This window comes from Pseudophryne corroboree, chromosome 4 (assembly GCF_028390025.1).
Source record: "Pseudophryne corroboree isolate aPseCor3 chromosome 4, aPseCor3.hap2, whole genome shotgun sequence".
Classification (NCBI taxonomy): domain Eukaryota; kingdom Metazoa; phylum Chordata; class Amphibia; order Anura; family Myobatrachidae; genus Pseudophryne; species Pseudophryne corroboree.
In genome coordinates this window covers 437,418,671-437,442,823 of record NC_086447.1, presented here as the reverse complement: position 1 = coordinate 437,442,823, position 24,153 = coordinate 437,418,671, and the positions used below count along the sequence as shown (strand labels likewise).

General features: G+C 48.0%; 1 protein-coding gene across 1 annotated transcript in view; it reads right to left on the bottom strand.

The window, feature by feature from the left end:
- Window positions 1-17,656, bottom strand: part of LOC134909714 (protein ripply2.2-like) — a 78,884-nt gene extending 61,228 nt beyond the window's left edge. Inside the window, exon 1 of the mRNA XM_063916908.1 lies at window positions 17,500-17,656. Coding sequence (XP_063772978.1) covers window positions 17,500-17,609 — 110 coding nt within the window. The 5' untranslated portion in view covers window positions 17,610-17,656. The remainder of the gene's footprint in view (window positions 1-17,499) is intronic.
- Window positions 17,657-24,153: the final 6,497 nt, after the last annotated feature.

Here is a 24,153-nt window from a genome sequence, read left to right as displayed (position 1 = left end):
AAAAAAAACACGGGTAGGTGGTATACAATTATGGATGGACTGCCGAGTGCCGACACAGAGGTAGCTACAGCCGTGGACTACCGTACTGTGTCTGCTGCTAATATAGACTGGATGATAATGAGATGTAGTATGTATAAAGAAGAAAGAAAAAAAAACCATGGGTAGGTGGTATACAATTATGGATGGACTGCCGAGTGCCGACACAGAGATAGCTACAGCCGTGGACTAACGTACTGTGTCTGCTGCTAATATAGACTGGATGATTGATAATGAGATGAAATCAATATATATGTATGTATATATAATATCACTAGTACTGCAGCCGGACAGGTAGATAATATATTTATTAGGTAATGATGACTGATGACGGACCTGCTGGACACTGTCAGCTCAGCAGCACCGCAGACTGCTACAGTAAGCTACTATACTATAGTAGTATGTACAAAGAAGAAAGAAAAAAAAAACCACGGGTAGGTGGTATACAATTATGGATGGACTGCCGAGTGCCGACACAGAGGTAGCTACAGCCGTGGACTAACGTACTGTGTCTGCTGCTAATATAGAGTCTAGACTGGATGATAAATTATTGATAATGAGATGAAATCAATATAATATCACTAGTACTGCAGCCGGACAGGTACTATATATATTTATAATGTAATGACTGATGACGGACCTGCTGGACACTGTCAGGTCAGCACAGCACCGCAGACTGCTAGTCTGCTACAGTAAGCTACTATAGTAGTATGTAATAGTATAAAGAAGAATGAAAAAAAAAAAAAAACACGGGTAGGTGGTATACAATATATATATATATATATATATATATATATATATATATATATATATATATATATATATATATATATATATTAAACTGGTGGTGATTGATTATTAAACTGGTGGTCAGGTCACGTTGCAACTTGCAACTAGTACTCCGAGGCCTAAGCAGACAATCACAAAATATATTATTATACTGGTGGTCAGTGTGGTCACAACAATGGCAGTGTGGCACTGACTCTGGCAGCAAAAGTGTGCACTGTACGTTATATTATGTAGTATGTACTCCTGAGTCCTGCTCTCAGACTCTAACTGCTCCCCACTGTCAGTGTCTCCCCCACAAGTCAGATAATACACTTACAGTCACACTATCTAATCTATAAAATAATATCACTTCAGCAAGTAGTATAGTAGTATACAGGAGTATAGTAGTACTCCTCCTAATAATGCTCCCCAAAAATACTGTGTCTCTCTCTTCTCTAAACGGAGAGGACGCCAGCCACGTCCTCTCCCTATGACTCTCAATGCACGTGTGAAAATGGCGGCGACGCGCGGCTCCTTATATAGAATCCGAGTCTCGCAATAGAATCCGAGCCTCGCGAGAATCCGACAGCGTGATGATGACGTTCGGGCGCGCTCGGGTTAACCGAGCAAGGCGGGAAGATCCAAGTCGCTCGGACCCGTGTAAAAAAACATGAAGTTCGGGCGGGTTCGGATTCAGAGGAACCGAACCCGCTCATCTCTATGGAAAATACGTTTGTTTCTTCACCGTCGACACTGGAGTCAGTGTCCGTGTCTGGGTCCGTGTCGACCCACTGAGGTAACGGGCGCTTTAGAGCCCCCGACGGTGTTTGAGACGCCTAGACAGGCACTAGCTGAGTTGCCGGCTGTCTCATGTTGTCAACAGTCTTTTGTAACGTGCTGACACTATCACGTAATTCCTTAAATACGACCATCCACTCAGGTGTCGACTCCCTAGGGGGTGACATCCCCATTACAGGCAACTGCTCCGGCTCCACACCATTTTCCTCCTCATACATGTCGACACACGTACCGACACACAGCACACACACACAGGGAATGCTCTGATAGAGGACAGGACCCCACTAGCCCTTTGGGGAGACAGAGGGAGAGTTTGCCAGCACACACCAGAGCGCTATAATATGTATAGGGACAACCTTATATAAGTGTTTTTCCCTTATACCTGCTATGTAGTTTACATATGCCAAATTAGTGCCCCCCCATCTCTTTTTTACCCTGTTTCTGTAGTGCAGGACTGAAGGGGAGAGTCAGGGAGACGTCCTTCCAGCGGAGCTGTGAGGGAAAATGGCGCTTGTGTGCTGAGGAGATAGGCTCCGCCCCCTTCTCGGCGGCCTTTTCTCCCGCTTTTTAAGGAAAAACTGGCAGGAGTTAAATACATCCATATAGCCCAGGAGCTATATGTGATGTATTTTTAGCCCAAAAAAGTGTTTATATCGCGTCTCAGGGCACCCCCCCCCCCAGCGCCCTGCACCCTCAGTGACCGGAGTGTGAAGTGTGCTGAGAGCAATGGCGCACAGCTGCAGTGCTGTGCGCTACCTTTACTGAAGACAGGACGTCTTCTGCCGCCGATTTCTGGACCTCTTCAGTCTTCTGGCTCTGTAAGGGGGACGGCGGCGCGGCTCCGGGACCCATCCATGGCTGGGCCTGTGATCGATCCCTCTGGAGCTAATGTCCAGTAGCCTAAGAAGCCCAATCCACTCTGCACGCAGGTGAGTTCGCTTCTTCTCCCCTTAGTCCCACGATGCAGTGAGCCTGTTGCCAGCAGGACTCACTGAAAATAAAAAACCTAATTTTAAACTTTTACTCTAAGCAGCTCAGGAGAGCCACCTAGATTGCACCCTTCTCGGCCGGGCACAAAAATCTAACTGAGGCTTGGAGGAGGGTCATAGGGGGAGGAGCCAGTGCACACCAGCTAGTTCTAAAGCTTTTACTTTTTGTGCCCTGTCTCCTGCGGAGCCGCTAATCCCCATGGTCCTTACGGAGTCCCAGCATCCACTTAGGACGTCAGAGAAAATCATAAGAAAATAATAGGATTTTGGTTACCTACCGGTAAATCCTTTTCTCGTAGTCCATAGAGGATTCTGGGGTCCACATTAGTACCATGGGGTATAGACGGGTCCACCAGGAGCCATTGGCACTTTAAGAGTTTGAGAGTGTGGCCTGGCTCCTCCGTCTATGCGAATCCTACCAGACTTTGTCTAGAAACTGTGCCCAAGGAGACGGACATCTTCGAGAGAAGGATTTAACACAGCCAGTGGCGATATTCACACCAGCTCACACATACAAGGCACATCTAGGTAACTTAGCTTGAAAACTCAGCAACTGCTGAAACATTACTTACCAAGTAACAATGCAGTACTCAACTAAAACGAAGTTGTACTGAACCAAATAACGATAGCAGGAAAACGAAGCGCTGGGCAGGCTCCCACTACGGACTACGAGAAATGGATTTACCGGTCAGTAACCAAAATCCTATTTTCTCTTACGTCCTAGAGCAGTGATTTTCAACCTTTTTAAACTCGTGGCACACTAAACAAAATTTCAAAATTGCCAAGGCACACCATCGGTTGTTTTAATCAAATATAATACATATAATAATAAATATCGTCATATATTTAATATATGTTGATATTTGTTATTATTTCTCTTAAAATTAATAGAAATAAATAGGTTTTACTTACATAAGAATATGAGTGGGAAACCTGTGCTTGGTGATGTCTCATGATGTCTCTTGTCCGAGTGGCAAGAAAAACCTCAGTCACACGCTGGAGTGGCAAGAAGAGCCTCAGTCACACGCTGGAGTGGCAAGAAGAGCCTCGGACACACGCTGGAGTGGCAAGAAGAGCCTCGGACACACGCTGGAGTGGCAAGAAGAGCCTCGGACACACGCTGGAGTGGCAAGAAGAGCCTCGGACACACGCTGGAGTGGCAAGAAGAGCCTCGGACACACGCTGGAGTGGCAAGAAGAGCCTCGGACACACGCTGGAGTGGCAAGAAGAGCCTCGGACACACGCTGGAGTGGCAAGAAGAGCCTCGGACACACGCTGGAGTGGCAAGAAGAGCCTCGGACACACGCTGGAGTGGCAAGAAGAGCCTCGGGCATACGCTGGAGTGGCAAGAAGAGCCTCGGACACACACTGGAGTGGCAAGAAGAGCCTTGGTCACACGCTAGAGTGGCAAGAAGAGCCTCGGACATACACTGGAGTGGCAAGAAGAGCCTCGGACACACGCTGGAGTGGCAAGAAGAGCCTTGGTCACACGCTGGAGTGGCAAGAAGAGCCTCGGACACGCGCTGGAGTGGCAAGAAGAGCCTCGGACACGCGCTGGAGTGGCAAGAAGAGCCTTATAAAAAACACATTGGCCCCGCAGTAATAAAACACATTGGCCCGCAGTAATAAAACACATTGGCCCCCACTGTAATAAAACACATTGGCCCTCACTGTAATAAAACACATTGGCCCCCACTGCAATAAAACAAATGCTGTCACCCCCCAGTAATTCCACACACCTGCCCCCAGCGTAATTTTACACACATGTCCCCATTGTAATTCCACACACGTATCTCATTGTAATTCCACACCTGCCCCCCAGTGTAATTATACACACATGCACCTCATAGTAATGCCACACACATGACCCTCATTATATTTCCACACACCTGCCCCCCCCATATTAATGCAACACACCTGCCCCCCAGTAATGCCACACACCGCCACCCCCCCAAGTAATGCCCCATACATGCCCTCCAGGGGCGGATCCAGAAAAAAATTACAGGGGGGGCACCATAAGGGGCGTGGCTTCGTTGGAATGGGCGTGGCTTCGTTGGAATGGGCGTGGTATTGCAGGAAAAGACTACCTTATACCCCAGTTTTGCAACCTGCACGCCCAGACGTTGGCCACCACAGGAAAGAAAAATAATCCTGATTCATGCCCCTTACATTATTTGTCATTTTTCCTCCTTATAGTAATGCCCAGTATACATTATTCCACATACTGCAATGGCCCTTAGACATTATTCCACACACAATAATGCACATGACACAATATGCACACACTGTAATGCCCCAGACACATTATGCCACACACCGTAATGCCTGTGACACATTATGACAGGAATCGCAATGCCCGTTATACATTATGCTACACACTGCACTGCCCCTGATACATTATAGCACATACAATGTCTGTGACACATTATGCCACACACTGCAATGACCTTGAGACATTATACCACAATGCCCGTGATATAGTATACCATACACCGTAATGCCTGTGACACATACCGCAATGCCCGTTATACCCTATGCCACACACTGCAATGCCCGTTATATATTATGCCACACTGCAATGACCCTGAGACATTATACCACATATCACAATGCCCGTGATATAGTATACCACACACCGTAATGCCTGACACATTATGACACACACCGCAATGTCCGTGATACATTATGCCACACACCGTAATGCCCATTACACATTAAGTCCTACAGTAAGGCTTCTAATTACTTTTCAAATACCTGCTCGTTGTCAGGGGTTTCATGCACTGGGTGTCATGCTCGTTGCCAGGGGTTTCATGCTCTTGGTTCCATGCTCGTTGCCAGGGGTTTCATGCACTGGGTGTCATGCTCGTTGCCAGGGGTTTCATGCACTGGGTGTCATGCTCGTTGCCAGGGGTTTCATGCACTGGGTGTCATGCTCGTTGCTAGGAGGTAGTCCTTGTTACTAGGGCTGTGCTCCCAGTGCCACATATGTCCCCAGTGCCAGATATTCCCCCACGGTGCCAGGTACTCACATGCCCCCAGTGCCAAATATAGCCCCCCCCCCATGTGCCAGGTACACATATACCCCCAGTGCCAGATATTCCCCGACAGTGCCACATATGCCCCCAGTGCCAGATATCGCCCCCCCCAGTGCTATATATGCCCCCAGTGCCACATATGCCCAAGTGCCAGATATTCCCCCCCCAGTGCCACATATGCCCCCAGTGCCAGATACCCCCCCCCCCGTGCCACATATGCCCCCAGTGCCAGATATCCCTCCCCCAGTGCCATATTATGCCCCCAGTGCCAGATATTCCCCCCAGTGCCATATATGTCCCCAGTGCCAGATATTCCCCCCACTCCCTGCCAAATATGCCCCCAGTGCCAGATATTCCCTCCCCAGTGCCATATATGCCCCCAGTGCCAGATATGTCCCCAGTGCCAGATATTCCCCCCCCCCCCTCCCTGCCAAATATGCCCCCAGTGCCAGATATTCCCCCCCAGTGCGTCCCCCCCCCCTTCCTCCGCCGCCGCTGCCCCCCCCGCTCCCCTGCTGTTAGGAGGGACACGGAGGGCACAGTGCGCGCCTCCCTGTGTCCCTCCTGTGTCTCCGGCGGCCGTGGGTCACTGTAATAAAGGAAGTGCTCACGAACGGCACTTCCTTTATGAGACCCGCGGCCGCCGGAGACCCAGGAGGGACACAGGAGAGGCGCGCACTGTGCCCTCCGTGTCCCTCCTAACAGCAGGGGACGAAACGAGACCGCAGACTGACATGCGGGCGCTCGTCCGCATGTCAGTCTGCACTAAAAATGACAGGGGGGGCATGTGCCTTGGTGCCCCCCCCCTAAATCCGCCACTGATGCCCTCATATTTCCACACATCAGCTCCCCCACTTAGTAATTCCACACACATGCCCCAAATAGTAATTCCACACACCAGCTTCCCCCTTACCAGCTCCCCCCCTTAGTAATTCCACACACCAGCTCCCCTTAACCAGCTCCCCCCTTAGTAATTCCACACACCAGCTTCCCCCTTTACCAGCTCCCCCCCTTAGTAATTCCACACACCAGCTTCCCCCTTACCAGCTCCCCCCTTATTAATTCCACACACCAGCTTCCCCCTTACCAGCTCCCCCTCCTTAGTAATTCCACACACCAGCTTCCCCCTTACCAGCCCCCCCCCCTTAGTAATTCCACACACCAGCTTCCCCCTTACCAGCTCCCCCCCCTTAGTAATTCCACACACCAGCTTCCCCCTTACCAGCCCCCCCCCTTAGTAATTCCACACACCAGCTCCCCCTTAGTAATTCCACACACCAGCTCCCTTTACCAGCTCCCCCCTTAGTAATTCCACACACCAGCTCCCCTTTACCAGCTCCCCCCTTAGTAATTCCACACACCAGCTTCCCCCTTACCAGCCCCCCCCCTTAGTAATTCCACACACCAGCTCCCTTTACCAGCTCCCCCCTTAGTAATTCCACACACCAGCTCCCCTTTACCAGCTCCCCCCTTAGTAATTCCACACACCAGTTCTCCCTTATAATATATAGCGGTGAGGAGTGCCTAGAACTCACCACTGGGCGGGCGCAGAGACAGCCGGACCGTGAGCTATGGTGAGTCATAGGTCACGGTCCGGCTGACTCTGCGGAATGGATATGAACAGGATGCTGCAGGTCTGTGAGGCAGGCGGGCGGCGGCGTGCGGAGATCTGACAGTGAGAGCGGGTCCGTGCAGCGGGGGCGGGTGGCGCCAGTGACAGCTCTTAATGGCGGCAGTGAGCGGGTCCGTGTGGCTGGGCGGGTGACAGCTCTTACTGGCGGCAGTGATCGGGTCCGTGCGGCGGGAGGCGAGCGGCGGCACACTCAGCAACTGGTCGCGGCACACTAGTGTGCTGTGGCACACCAGTTGAAAAAGGCTGTCCTAGAGGATGCTGGGGTCCACATTAGTACCATGGCGATGTACCAAAGCTCCCAGAACGGGAGGGAGAGCGCAGTGTCTCCTGCAGAACTGATTGACTGAACTTCAGATCATCAGAGGCCAAAGTATCGAACTTGTAAAACTTTGCAAACGTGTTCAACCCAGACCAAGTTGCAGCTCGGCAAAGTTGTAATGCCGAGACACCCCGGCTGCCACCCAGGAATACCCCACCTTACAAGTAGAGTGGGCCTTGACAGACGTAGGACATGGCAAGCCTGCCGTAGAATACGCATGCTGGATAGTGAACCTGATCCAGCGAGAGATCGTCGGCTTAGAAGCAGGACACCCAATTTTCTAGGGATCATACAGGATAAACAGAGAGTCCGATTTCCTGTGATGAGCAGTCCTCTTCACATATATTTTCAGAGCCCTTACAGCATCCAAGGACTTTGATGAAATTGAGGAGTCAGTTGCCACTGGCACCACAATAGGTTGGTTGATATGAAATGCCGACACAACCTTCAGAAGAAACTGCTGACATATCCGGAGCTCAGCTCTATCTTCGTGGAGGATCAAGTATGGGCTTTTACAGGACAAAGCCCCCAACTCCAACACACATCTAGCAGTAGCTAAAGCCAACAACGTGACAGCCTTCCACGTAAGAAATTTGACCTCAATCTCCTGTAGAGGCTCGAACCAGTCCGATTGGAGGAACTGCAACACCACGTTAAGGTTCCAAGGCGCCATAGGCGGTACAAAGTGAGGTTTGATGTGCAGAACTCCCTTCAAAAAGGTCTTAACCTCAGGGAGGGCAGCCAATTGTTTCTGGAAGAAAATGGATAGGGCCGAAATCTGGATCACAGATCCCAACTTCAGGCCCATATCCACACCAGCTTGTAGGAAGAGGAGAAACAGTCCCAGTTGAAACTCCACTGCAGGAAATTTCTTGGACTCACACCAAGATACATATTTTTTCCAAATTCGATGGTAATGTTTAGACGTTACTCCTTTCCTAGCCTGTATCAGGGTAGGAATAACCTTGTTCAGAATGCCCTTTCGAGCTAGTATCAGGCATTCAACCTCCATGCCATCAAACGTAGCCACGAATGGCCCCTGCTGCAGCAGGTCCTCCTGAAGAGGAAGAGGCCTCGGCTCTTCTTGCAGTAGATCCAGAAGATCCGCGTACCAAGCCCTTCTTGGCCAATCTGGAGCAATAAGGATCGCTTGAACCCTTGTTCTCCTTATGAGCTTTAGAACTTTTGGGATGAGTGGAAGTGGAGGAAACACGTACACCGACTGGAACACCCACGGAGTCACTAGGTCATCTACCGCCACTGCTTGCGGGTCCCTCGACCTGGAACAATAACGCTGAAGCTTCTTGTTGAGACGAGAGGCCATCATGTCAATCTGGGGTACACCCCAAAGATCTGTTACCTCCTTGAACACCTCCGGATGGAGATCGTGTCTGCTGAGGAAGTCCGCTTCCCAGTTGTCTACTCCCGGAATGAAGATTGCTGACAGCGCCAACGCATGCTTTTCTGCGCAGAGGATGATCCTTGTTAACCCTGACATTGCAGCTCTGCTCTTCGTTCCGCCCTGTCGGTTTATGTAAGCCACTGTTGTCACATTAGCAAAAAGAGTTAGAAGAGCTGTCCCGTGCGCAAATAGCTCCTAATCAGTGTGACACTTCTAGAGGTATCCTTTAAATCCTCCACCAAGAAATACAAATGACAGAAAAAAAATGAAGTATACACTTAACCAGCGCTTTTCCAGTATTTGCATAGGCTGATTTATTCGCATAAACCTTTTCCGTTCGGTACATATGCGGTATGCAAGAAAGGGGAAATGAAAGGTATATAGTGTAACACCATTTTCATTTACAAAATATACAGACAACATTAAAATAAATAAATCTCAAAGTGCAGTGCATGGCATATTCATACTCTTTTAAAGGTGGAGGCTTTCCCGTCGATAATTCACAATGGGTAATTACCAGATCTGTATGAACTGTGGTTTAGACAGTTCCAGTCACGCTAAGAGCAAGAAGTCCCAGGCTTTCTCTCCAATAGGATCGTCAGAGCCTCCAGCAGTAGTCCAGTGAATAGATCGGGTCGCCTCCTCCTCCACCAACGCGTTTCTTCCTCCAACTGAGGTCTTTATCACGGTGTGAGTATGCCTTCTGTATGATCATTCCTCCCTTTTAAATCAACAATGTCCAATCCTCTGTCCCCGTGCACAGCTGAACCTCTTAACATACAAAACTACAAGTCCCATGGTTCCCTGCTGTGTACGGGACTTCCTGCTATGTCATTTCCGGCATAGCAGGGAATAAGTGATGACAAAATATGTAATAGAATTCGTGGACACAGTCCGATTGGTCGATCTTGAATGTCTTATAAGTATGTCCGCATAAATTAGAATATAGTGCCGGGATAGTCTTTTATACGGGACATGAAATCCTCGTCCCGATCGGTCCGTTACGTCACTTCCGGTGACGTGTTAGTATAGCATCCTTGTTACTATGGAGATCCTGGCATTGATCTGATAGACAGAGAAATATCATAATAGGCTAAAATACAATATTATCATCTTAGAACCATTTAAAACTTATCACATAGCCAAAAATCTATATCCCGGGTGACACAGATCATCACTACCGGTGACGTTTATGATGTTAACAACTTTATCACTAGGGTGACCGATTTGTTAAAAGAAATAGTGACACAGCACCCCCCACAGTACATTAGTATAACTTAAGAGGTCGAAGAGGTACTTAATACATTAAAAAGAGGATAATTAATAGTGATGTGTAAAACTGGAGAAAATATGGCAAGAGCTTAATTTAAAAACCACTTTATTTCAAAGTCTGCATTTAGACCCCCAGGTTTTAGTGTGCCTAATTCATAAATGGCTTGCATCTCGGCTCTTGCCAATTGGCTGCTAGTATCCTTCCTCCTCCATTGATTTTTTATATGTCTAATGGCACAAAAACGTTTGATATCTGCTATATTTCCGCTATGATGGACTCTGAAATGTTCTGATAATGCGTGAGTCGTTAATCCTTTCTTAATATTCCTCAAGTGTTCGCTTATTCTAATTTTTAAGGCCCTTGAGGTACGCCCTATGTACCACAGGTTACATGAACATTCAATGGCGTAAGTGATATTAGTGCTGTTGCAAGTTGTAAAATCTTGTATCTTGTATTTAGTCTTGTTAATCAGCACTTCTGATATTTTACCGCTTGTATGAGGTATATTCCTACAGCCTATGCACATCCCACATCGGAAGAATCCCTTAGATTTCACTGTGCACATATTCTTTTTGACAGGCTGTGCACTTTTTACCAAACTATTTCTCAAATTTGGAGCTCTCCTGAAGATGCACTTCGTTTTTTTTAGGTAGTAGGTGGCCGATTATAGGATCCTTGCATAGAATCCCCCAATGTCTATTGAGCGATTTCTCTAATGATCTATGTTGGCTACTGAATGACGTTATGAAAGTCCATTCAAATCCTTCTCCTTTATTGTTCTTGCTTTTCTGTTTGTTCCGATGTGGGATGTGTATAGGCTGTAGGAATATACCTCATACAAGCGGTAAAATATCAGAAGTGCTGATTAAAAGACTATCCCGGCACTATATTCTAATTTATGCGGACATACTTATAAGACATTCAAGATCGACCAATCGGACTGTGTCCACGAATTCTATTACATATTTTGTCATCACTTATTCCCTGCTATGCCGGAAATGACATAGCAGGAAGTCCCGTACACAGCAGGGAACCATGGGACTTGTAGTTTTGTATGTTAAGAGGTTCAGCTGTGCACGGGGACAGAGGATTGGACATTGTTGATTTAAAAGGGAGGAATGATCATACAGGAGGCATACTCACACCTTGATAAAGACCTCAGTTGGAGGAAGAAACGCGTTAGTGGAGGAGGAGGCGACCCAATCTATTCACTGGACTACTGCTGGAGGCTCTGACGATCCTATAGGAGAGAAAGCCTGGGACTTCTTGCTCTGAGCGTGACTGGAACTGTCTAAACCACAGTTCATACAGATCTGGTAATTACCCATTGTGAATTATCGACGGGAAAGCCTCCACCTTTAAAAGAATATGAATATGCCATGCACTGCACTTTGAGATTTATTTATTTTAATATTGTCTGTATATTTTGTAAATTAAAACGGTGTTACACTGTTGTCACATTGTCCGACTGCACTTGAATGGCCCGATTTCTCCGAAGATGGGCCGCTTGGAGAAGACCATTGTAGACGGATCTTAGTTCCAGAATGTTTATTGGCAGGCCGGCTTCCAGACTTGACCACCTTCCTTGGAAGGTTACCCCTTGAGTGACTGCGCCTCAGCCCCGGAGAGTTGCATCCATGGTTAGAAGGATCCAGTCCTGAATCCTGAACCTGCGGCCCTCCAAAAGGTGAGGTAATTGCAGCCACCAGAGGAGTGAAATCCTGGCATTTGGCGACAGACGTATTCTTTGGTGCATGTGTAGACGGGATACCGACCACTTGTCCAGGAGATCCAGTTGGAAGGACCGAGCGTGAACCTCCCGTACTGCAGAGCCTCATAAGAGGCCACCATCTTCCCCAGAAGGCGAATGCACTGATGAACTGACACCCGGGCTGACTTCAGGACATCCCGGACCATTGTTTGAATCACCAACGCCTTTTCATCTGGCAGAAACACCCTCTACACCTCCGTGTCGAGGATCATTCCTAGAAAGGACAGCCTCCTGGTTGGTTCCAAATGTGATTTTGGAAGATTCAGGATCCAACCATGTTCCCTAAGAAGCTGGGTCGTGAGTGCTATTGACCATAACAGCTTCTCCTTGGACTATGCCTTTATCAACAGATCGTCCAGATACGGAATTATGTTTACCCCCTGTCTGTGGAGGAGAATCATCATTTCCGCCATCACCTTGGTGAATACCCTTGGTGCTGTGGAGATGACGAATGGGAGGGCTTGGAACTGAAAGTGACAGTCCAACAGTGCGAATCGAAGATAAGCTTGATGCGGCAGCCAAATCGGAATGTGGAGGTACGCATCCTTGATATCCAGGGATACTAGGAATTCCCCCTCCTCCAGACCTGAAATCACTGCCCTTAGAGACTCCATTTTGAACTTGAACTCCCTCAGGAAGGGGTTTTGTGATTTTAAGTTCAGAATGGGCCTGACCGATCCATCCGGTTTTGGTACCACGAAAAAGGTTCGAATAGAAACCTTTGTTTTGCATATGAGGAGGTACTGGCACAATGACCTATGCCTCCACTAACTTCTGGATGGCTTCTTGCAGGACAGTCCTGTCTGCCAGCAGAGCTGGCAAGCCTGATCTGAAAAATCGGTGAGGAGGGAGATTTAGAAATTCCAGCCTGTACCCTTGGGACATAATGTCTTGCACCCAGGGGTCCAGGCCGGAGGACACCCAGACATGACTGAAATGTCTGAGTCTCGCTCCCACCGGCCCCACCGTCATGCGGAGGACTTTGGTGTACCTGAAGCAGGTTTCTGTTCCTGGTTTCTGTTTCTTGGACTTGGGCCGACGTCCCCGAAAGAAGGTGTTGGACGGCTTGACCTTTCTGGGCTTGGTAGACCGAAAGGGCTGTGATGTAACTGAAGAAAAGGGTTTCTTTGGAGCAGGTGTAGCTGAGGGAAGAAAAAGTGACTTACCAGCCGTAGCCGTGGAGATCCACGCATCTAACGTTTCCCCAAAAAGAGCCTGACCTGTGTAGGGTAGGGTCTCCACACTTCTCCTGGATTCCGCGTCGGCAGACCACTGGGGCAACCACAGTCCTCAACGAGCTAATACTGACATGAAAGAAATTCCCGCGGCCATGGAACCCAGGTCTTTCATGGATTCTACCAAAAATCCTGCCGAACCTTGAATGTTACGTAAAAACAATTCAACATCACATTTCTCCATAGTATCCAAGTCCTTAAGTAATTTGCCTGACCACTTTACTATAGCTTTGGCAATCCAAGCACTGGCAATAGTGGGACGTAGTATTGCCCCAGAAACCGTGTACATGGATTTAAGCGTATTATCAATTTTATGATCAGCCTGCTCTTTCAAGTCGGTAGGTCCTGGAACAGGTAAAACCACCTTTTTTGAGAGTCTGGATACTGACGCGTCAACAATTGATGGTTTTCCCATTTTTCCTATCCTGTACCGGGAAAGGAAACGCTACCAGAACCCTTTTAGGGTTTTTTTATCCAGGTTTTCCCAAGCCTATTCAAAAATAGCATTTAATTCCTTTGACGCAGGGAAGGTTAGTGAGGCTTTCTTATTGTCAGTGAAGTAAGCCTCCTCAACCTGCTCGGGTGTTGTATCAGCAATATTCAACACATCCCTAATAGCCTCTATCATCAACTGCACCCCTTTTGCAAGAGATGCTGCCCCCCGCAACACATCCCCGTCACCGTCTGCCGTATCAGAAACGGTATCGGTATCATTCTGCACAGAGCTGGCCATAGGCATAGGCAAACTAGGCAATTGCCTAGGGCATTTGATATGCCTTGGGGCATCATCAGCTTCTGCTGATTAAAATGATATGCGGCATGCCTATATTCTGTGTGTAGCATTTCATATGCAGATACAGCCACAGTCTCACACAGTATATAGGCATGCTGCATATCAGTTTAATCAGCAGAAGCTGCTTGTGCATCCTAGCCACATAGCAATGCAAATAAGATGCATTTTCATTAAAAAAAAGGTGCCTGACGTTAGCATTGATGCAAGATTTGTGAGGACACATCTGTATCCAAGCAGAGGCATAGGTCACAGTGTTAGTGGCAGTGTGAGTGCAGTGTGCATGTGAGTGGGTTGGTTGTGCAGTAGTGTTCAGAATATGTGTAAGGAGCATTATGTGTGTCATGTAAAAATGCATTAATAATGTGCAACATATGTGTAAAGGGCCACTATGTGTGTCATTATGTGTATAAGGGCATTAATAATGTGCGGCATATGTGTAACAGGGTACTACTGTATGTGTGTCATTATGTGTATAGGGGCACTAATAATGTGCAGCAAATGTGTAGGGGTCATTATGTGTATAAGGGCATTAATAATGTGCGGCATATGTGTAAGGGATATTATGTGTAAAAGGGCATTAATAAAGGTTGTCATAATGTTTAAGGTGCATTATGTTTATAAGGACATTAATGTGTCTCTCAGTGTAAGGGGCATTACTGTGTGGAATTGTGTATAAATGCATTACTAATGTGTGGCATTATGTGTATAAGGTGCTCTACTATGTGGCGTTGCATATAGAAAGGGCACTACTGTGTTGTCTAATATGAATAAAGAGCAATAAGGTGTGGTGTAATGTGAATAAGGAGCAATTCAGTGTGATGTAATGTGAATAAGGGGCTCTACTGTGAGGAGTAACGTTTATAGGCCCTCATTCCGAGTTGATCGCTCTCAAGGCGATTTTAGCAGAGTTGCACACGCTAAGCCACCGCCTACTGGGAGTGAATCTTAGCGTCTTAAAATTGCGAACGACGTATTCGCAATATTGCGATTACACACTTCTTAGCAGTTTCAGAGTAGCTTCAGACTTACTCGGCATCTGCGATCAGTTCAGTGCTTGTCGTTCCTGGTTTGACGTCACAAACACACCCAGCGTTCGCCCAGACACTCCCCCGTTTCTCCGGCCACTCCTGCGTTTTTTCCGGAAACGGTAGCGTTTTAATCCACACGCCCATAAAACGCCGTGTTTCCGCCCAGTAACACCCATTTCCTGTCAATCACACTACGATCGCCGGAGCGATGAAAAAGCCGTGAGTAAAAATCCTATCTTCATAGCAAAATGACTTGGCGCAGTCGCAGTGCGAACATTGCGCATGCGTACTAAGCAGAAAAACGCTGCGATGCGAAGAAATTTACAGAGCGAACGACTCGGAATGAGGGCCATAAGGTAAAGTGATACTACTGTGGGATGTTATATGAATTATGGAAACTATCGCAAGATAAAATGTGAATAAAGTTGCAGTACTGTGTGGCGTAATTGGAATTGGGGTTACTATTGTGTGGCCATGCCCCTTCCCAGCAAGAAGATGCCTCTTTTTGGGCTGTGCGTCAAATATGCGAACTGTTCCTATTTAAAATATATAGGGGGTACAAGGACTGCTATGGGTGAGGGGTGATGATGCTGGGAAAGAGGTGCAAGGTCAGAGGCAGAACCAGCGGTGGTGCTAGGGGGCACCAGACAAAATCTTGCCTAGGGCATCATATTGGTTAGGGCCGGCTCTGATTCTGCATGATCTGTGCAAGAGCACGTTTATGTGAATATACAGCGAGGAGCCCTGATGTACCAGAACTGGGCCAGAATGCCATAGAGTTCTGTAAAGCCTGAGTTGCAGATTCATTTTGTGCAACCATATTTGAAATTATAGAAATCATAGATTTGATAGAGGAAAACCACTCAGGCTCCCTTGCTGGAATCTGTGCTAAACCAGCGCAATCCTGATTACATGGAATGGGAACATCCTGAGAGGACATATCCTCTGCAGCATATGACACAGAGTCCCTGAACATTGCTTAATGGAGACCACACACACACACACACACACACACACACACACACACACACACACACACACACACACCACACACACACACACACACACACACACACACACACACACACACACACACACACACACACACGAGGACAGAGTTTCACCCCCAAGAATGGCAAGAGAGACACAGAGATTGGAGTTAACCCACACACAGCGCTTTAAATATAAAGAGAGACCACCTATCAGCGCTGCGCACCTTAATAGGTTACATAGTCGTTTTGCAGCTCCCCCCCCCCCCCCCCCCTTCTACAACCCCTTGGTACCGTGAGAGATAGCTGGAGTTGCTGTGGAGGGACTTGCTCTTCACTGACAGCGTAGTGCAGGCAGGAAAATGGCGCTGAACGCTGCTTGATCCGCTCTGAGGAGAAGGACCGCCCCCAAAATGGCGCTATCTTTCCGCTCTTCATAGGATTATACTGGCCTGAGGATTTGTGCTGGCTGAGATCCCAAGACCCTGACAGGCTGTGTGACCAGTGTAAGGTGTAGGCGCTGGCTCAGGGCGCACCTCACAGCACCGCACTATGTACCGCTGAGCCTCCGGAGCGCAGTTAATACTGCGCTCCTACCCTGATGCCGCCATCTTCACACCAGTCCCCCGCTTGCTAGGGGGTCGGTGACTCACTCGCCACTGATCTTTAGCTCTGTAAGGGGGTGGCGGTATGCTGCTGGGGTGAGCAATCTCCTGTGGTGGGGAACGATCTATCCCCTCAGGAGCTCAGTGTCCTGTCAGCAGAGATAGTGGCTCAGACCCCGCAAGGCGGACACTACTCCCCCCCTCCCCTTAGTCCCACGAAGCAGGGAGGCTGTTGCCAGCAGCCTCCCTGTAAAATAATAAACTCTAAAATAAACTTTACTAGAGAAACTCTGGAGAGCTCCCCTAGCTGTGAGCGGCTCCTCCGGGCACATTATCTAAACTGAGTCTGGTAGAAGGGGCATAGAGGAAGGAGCCAGCCCACACTCTCAAACTCTTAAAGTGGCAATGGCTCCTGGTGGACCCGTCTATACCCCATGATACTAATGTGGACCCCAGCATCCTCTAGGACATAAGAGAAATACTGCATATCGCACCGTGTGTCCCGCGGGATCGGCGTCGTAAGGAAAAATAGACTGTGCAGGCAGCCCAACATTGACTACTGTATATCGGTGGGGCCAGGCTCCGGTCGCATGATGAGTAGCCAATGTCGGGCTGTACAGCACAGCGCACCGTTTATAAAGCATAGACAAAGAAACAATTTGGAGTGTTTATATAATAGATATGGTGAGTGCAGAACTCGGCCGGTGTCTAGCACGGCTGTCAAAATATGCTTAACATCTTCACAGTAACAAGATGAGATTGCCGCGAGGTGGCGCAATGCAATAACTAGAGAAACGTTGGCGTTACGCAGAATACGTATTATACCTCATCCTACAGCCAGAGGCGTGTCCCGTTTCCCACTCTATGCTATGGGCGCAAGTATCCTCCTCCTCCCGCGCCTCCTTTCCCGGGTGACGGGCTGTCAGTGTACACATGGCCGGGTGTGAGTACGGACACCTCAGGTAGGGGAGACACGTGCTGCTGTGGCAGATGGTGGCTGGTGGGGGAGACCGTTTGCTCCTTTTGCCGCGGCATGACAGACAGTCTTCTGTCAGTTCTAGGTCATGTGTACAAAGAAGGGCATACAGCACATGTGAGGCATCCCTGTCTACTATGCATGTTTACAATGGATTAGATGTATATGTATGATGGTACACATTCAGAGATAGCTATATGTGGCTATCGTGGTGCACAGTAATCGTTTAAATTCATGTATTTCAGAAATAATTCCAACTTCTGTCAGTGTGTTTTATTCTCCGTGCCCATGTTTGTCAGCAGTGTTGGACTAGCATTACTGAGTTACAGGATTGTTAACATATATTTCTCTGACTTCCTAGTGGATGCTGGGGACTCCGTAAGGACCATGGGGAATAGCGGCTCCGCAGGAGACTGGGCACAAAAGTAAAGCTTTAGGACTACCTGGTGTGCACTGGTTCCTCCCCCTATGACCCTCCTCCAAGCCTCAGTTAGATTTTTGTGCCCGAACGAGAAGGGTGCACACTAGGGGCTCTCCTGAGCTTTTAGTGAAAAGTTTAGTTTTAGGTTTTTTATTTTCAGTGAGACCTGCTGGCAACAGGCTCACTGCATCGAGGGACTAAGGGGAGAAGAAGCGAACTCACCTGCGTGCAGAGTGGATTGGGCTTCTTAGGCTACTGGACACCATTAGCTCCAGAGGGATCGAACACAGGCCCAGCCATGGAGTCCGGTCCCAGAGCCGCGCCGCCGCCCCCCTTACAGAGCCAGAAGCAAGAAGAGGTCCGGAAAAATCGGCGGCAGAAGACATCCTGTCTTCACCAAGGTAGCGCACAGCACTGCAGCTGTGCGCCATTGCTCCTCAGCACACTTCACACTTCGGTCACTGAGGGTGCAGGGCGCTAGGGGGGGGGGGGGGCGCCCTGAGCAGCAATAAAAACACCTTGGCTGGCGAAAATACATCGCATATAGCCCCCAGGGCTATATGGATGAATTTTAACCCCTGCCAGAATCCATAAAAAAGCAGGAGAAAAGTCCGCGAAAAAGGGGCGGAGCCTATCTCCTCAGCATACTGGCGCCATTTTCCCTCACAGCTCCGTTGGTGGGAAGCTCCCTGGCTCTCCCCTGCAGTCACTACACTACAGAAAGGGTTAAAAAAGAGAGGGGGGGGCACTAATTAGGCGCAGTATTAACAATACAGCAGCTATAAGGGGAAAAACACTTATATAAGGTTATCCCTGTATATATATATATATATATATATATATATGTGGGGAAGGTATATATAACAAGTATATATATGGGCGCTGTGATGAGTATGATTTCCCTAGCAGCTGTATAAATAAGGGGTAGTCAGTCCCTTGAAATTGCAAGAAGAGAAGAAAGGATATACAGCGCTGCTTGACACAATAGAGTATTAAATGAAAGTTTTAATATATATAATGTAAAAGATTTTTTGTGAATAAAAATACAAATATTTCATACAATATAAAATTAATACGTCTCTTGAGTGACTACAGGTGGACTTGAGAGTCTGTTCATGCTGACATTCAAATATTTTATGCACACACCAGTATAAGCACAGTCATAATGATGGACCAGATAGTAACAAGTTCATCCAATTGGATGTATTTACCAAGTCTGTGTTCCGTTTAAGATGGATCCCGTTAGATGTAAGTCCGTATGGCAACGGTGATAAAATTGGGGTCCTGGTTCACAGTTGACTTGGAACTCCGTGTTCCGTTAGGTGGATCCTTTAGATGTTAAGGCAATGGCAATGCCAGTGTGGATCCTGGTTCACGGGGATAGGAGTATAAGCAGAGGTCCTGACTGCAAGTGGTGGCGTGATGGAAGTGCTGGTCAGCGTATGTCCACTCAGGTCTTTGCCTAACGCGTTTCGCTGCTCCAGGCAGCTTTGTCAAAGGTATACCTTTGAACCAGGATCCACACTGGCATTGCCATTGCCTTAACATCTAAAGGATCCACCTAACGGAACACGGAGTTCCAAGTCAACTGTGAACCAGGACCCCAATTTTATCACCGTTGCCATACGGACTTACATCTAACGGGATCCATCTTAAACGGAACACAGACTTGGTAAATACATCCAATTGGATGAACTTGTTACTATCTGGTCCATCATTATGACTGTGCTTATACTGGTGTGTGCATAAAATATTTGAATGTCAGCATGAACAGACTCTCAAGTCCACCTGTAGTCACTCAAGAGACGTATTAATTTTATATTGTATGAAATATTTGTATTTTTATTCACAAAAAATCTTTTACATTATATATATATATATATTAAAACTTTCATTTAATACTCTATTGTGTCAAGCAGCGCTGTATATCCTTTCTTCTCTTCTTGCAAAATATATATATATAGCGCTCTGGTGTGTGCTGGCAAACTCTCCCTCTGTCTCCCCAAAGGGCTAGTGGGGTCCTGTCCTCTATCAGAGCATTCCCTGTGTGTGTGCTGTGTGTCGGTACGTTTGTGTCGACATGTATGAGGAGGAAAATGATGTGGAGGCGGAGCAAATTGCCTGTAATAGTGATGTCACCCCCTAGGGGGTCGACACCTGAGTGGATGAACTGTTGGAAGGAATTACGTGACAGTGTCAGCTCTTTACAAAAGACAGTGGTTGACATGAGACAGCCGGCTACTCAGCTTGTGCCTGTCCAGACGTCTCATAGGCCGTCAGGGGCTCTAAAGCGCCCGTTACCTCAGATGGCAGATACAGACGCCGACACGGATACTGACTCCAGTGTCGACGGTGAAGAGACAAATGTGACTTCCAGTAGGGCCACACGTTACATGATTGAGGCAATGAAAAATGTTTTACACATTTCTGATAATACGAGTACCACCAAAAATAAGAATTTACTTACCGATAATTCTATTTCTCGGAGTCCGTAGTGGATGCTGGGGTTCCTGAAAGGACCATGGGGAATAGCGGCTCCGCAGGAGACAGGGCACAAAAAGTAAAGCTTTCCGATCAGGTGGTGTGCACTGGCTCCTCCCCCTATGACCCTCCTCCAGACTCCAGTTAGGTACTGTGCCCGGACGAGCGTACACAATAAGGGAGGAATTTTGAATCCCGGGTAAGACTCATACCAGCCACACCAATCACACTGTACAACCTGTGATCTGAATCCAGTTAACAGTATGATAACAGCGGAGCCTCTGAAAAGATGGCTCACAACAACAATAACCCGATTTAGTTAGCAATAACTATGTACAAGTATTGCAGATAATCCGCACTTGGGATGGGCGCCCAGCATCCACTACGGACTCCGAGAAATAGAATTATCGGTAAGTAAACTCTTATTTTCTCTATCGTCCTTGTGGATGCTGGGGTTCCTGAAAGGACCATGGGGATTATACCAAAGCTCCCAAACGGGCGGGAGAGTGCGGATGACTCTGCAGCACCGAATGAGAGAACTCCAGGTCCTCCTCAGCCAGGGTATCAAATTTGTAGAATTTTACAAACGTGTTCTCCCCCGACCACGTAGCTGCTCGGCAAAGTTGTAATGCCGAGACCCCTCGGGCAGCCGCCCAAGATGAGCCCACCTTCCTTGTGGAATGGGCCTTAACAGATTTAGACTGTGGCAGGCCTGCCACAGAATGTGCAAGTTGAATTGTGCTACCAATCCCACGAGCAATCGACTGCTTAGAAGCAGAAGCACCCAGCATTGTTGGGTGCATACAGGATAAACAGCAAGTCAGATTTCCTGACTCCAGCCAACCTGGAAACTATATTTTCAGGGCCCTGATAACATCCAGCAACTTGGAGTCCTCCAAGTCCCTAGTAGCCGCAGGTACCACAATAAGCTGGTTCAGGTGAAACGCTGACACCACCTTAAGGAGAAACTGGGGATGAGTCCGCAGCTTTGCTCTGTCCGAATGGACAATCAGATATGGCTTTGTGAGATAAAGCCGCCAATTCTGACACTCGCCTGGCCGAGGCCAGGACCAACAGCATGGTCATTTTCCATGTGAGATATATCAAATCCACAGATTTGAGTTGTTTAAACCAATGTGATTTTTTAGGAATCCCAAAACTACGTTGAGATCGCCCAGTGCCACTGGAGACATCAAAGGGGCTGTATATGCAGTACTCCCTTAACAACTTCTGGACTTCAGGAACTGAAGCCAATTTCTTTCTGGAAGAAAATCAACAGGCCGAAATTTGAACCTTAATGGACCCAATTTGAGACCCATAGACACTCCTGTTTGCAGGAAATGTAGAAATTAACCTAGTTGAAATTCTTCCGTGGAGCCTTCCTGGACTCACACCCTGGCACATATTTTCACCTAAGTGGTGATAATGTTGTGCGGTCACCTCCTTCCTGGCTCTGACCAGGGTAGGGATGACCTCTTCCGGAATGCCTCTTTCCCTTAGGATCCGGCGTTCACCCGCCTTGGCGTCAACGCAGCTGCGGTAAGTCCCGGAACAGACACGGTTCTTGCCGAATCAAGACCCTTCTTAGTATCTCTTGAAGTTCCGGGAACCAAGTCCTTCTTGGCCAAACCGGAGCCACGAGTATAGTTCTTACTCCTCTCCTTCCTATCATTTTCAATACATTGGGTATGAAAAGCAGAGGATGGAACACATACACCGACTGGTACACCGACGGTGTTACCAGAGCGTCCCAGCTATTGCCTGAGTGTCTCTTGACCTGGCGCTTCAGGTGGGACGCCATCATAACCACCTTTGGTCTTTCCCAACGGTTTACAATCATGTGGAAACTTCCAGATTAAGTTTCCACTTTTCCGGGTGGAATTCATTTATGCTGAGGAAATCTTCCCAGTTGCCCACTCCCGGAATGAACACTGCTGACAGTGTTATCACATGATTTTCCGCCCAGCGAAGAATCCTTGCTGTCATTGCCCTCCTGCTTCTTGTGTCGCCCCGTCTGATAACGTGGGCGACCGCCATGATGATGTCCTACTGGATCAGCACCGGTTGACTTTGAAGCAGGAGTCTTCCTAGGCTCAGAGCATTGTAAATTGCCCTTAGCTCCAGTATATTCATGTGGAGAGAAGTCTCCAGACTTGACCACACTTCCTTGGAAATTTTTTCCCTGTGTGACTACTCCCCAGCCTCTCAGGCTGGTATCCGTGGTCCCCAGAACACAGTCCTGAATGCTGAGTGTGCTGCCCTCTAAAAGATGAGCACTCTGCAGCCCCCACAGAAGAGACACCCTTGTCCTTGGAGACAGGATTATCCGCTGATGCATCTGAAAATGCGATCCGGACCATTCGTCCAGCAAATCCCCTGAGATCTGCCGAATGGAATCGCTTCGTAAGAAGCCACCCTTTTTCCCAGGACTCCTGTGCATTGATGCACTGATACTTGGCCTGGTTTTAGGAGGTTTCTGACTAGGTCGAATAACTCCTTGGCTTTTTCCTCCCGGAGGAACACCTTTTTCTGGACTATGCCCAGAATCATTCCTAGGAACAGCAGACGTATCGTCGGAAAACAGCTGCGATTCTTGGAATATTTAGAATCCAGTCGTGCTGTCGTAGAACTACTTTAGATAGTGCTCTTCCGACCTCCAACTGTTCTCTGGAACTTGCCCTTTTCAGGATATCGTCCAAGTAAGGGATAATTTAGATGCCTTTTTTCTTTGAAGAAACATCTTTTCGGCCATTACCTTGGTAAAAGGCCCGGGGTGCCGTGGATAATTCAAACGGCATCGTCTGAAACTGATATTGACAGTTCTGTACCACGAACCAGAGGTACCCTTGTTGAGAAGGGCAAATTTGGACATGGAGGTAATCCTTGATGTCCAGGGACACCATATAGTCCCCTTTTTTCCGGTTCGCTATCACTGCTCTGAGTGACTCCATCTCGATTTGAACCTTTTATGTAAGTGTTCAAAGATTTCAGTTTAGACTATGTCTCACCAAGCCGTCTGGCGTCAGTACCACAATATAGTGTGGAAAAATAATACCCTTTTCCTTGTTGTAGGAGGGGTACTTTGATTATCACCTGCTGGATATACAGCTTGTGAATTGTTTCCAATGCTGCCTCCCTGTCGGAGGGAGCCGTTGGTAAAGCAGACTTCAGAAACCTGCGAGGAGAAGATGTCTCGACTCTCCAATCTGTACCCCTGGGATAATACTTGTACTATCTAGGGGTCAACCTGCGAGTGATCCCACTGCGCGCTGAGACTCTTGAGACTACCCCCCCACCTTGAGTCCGCTTGCATGGCCCCAGCGTCATGCTGAGGACTTGGCAGACGCGATGGAGGGCTTCTTTTCCTGGGAAGGGGCTGCCTGCTGCAGTCTACTTCCCTTACCTCTATGTCTGGGCAGATATGACTGGCCTTTTGCCTGCATGCCCTCATGGGAAAGGAAGGATTGAGGCTGAAAAGACGGTGTCTTTTTCAGCTGAGATGTAACTTGGGGTAAAAAGGTTGGATTTCCCAGCTGTTGCCGTGGTCCCCAGGTCCGATGGACCGACCCCAACTAACTCCTTCCCTTTATACGGCAATACT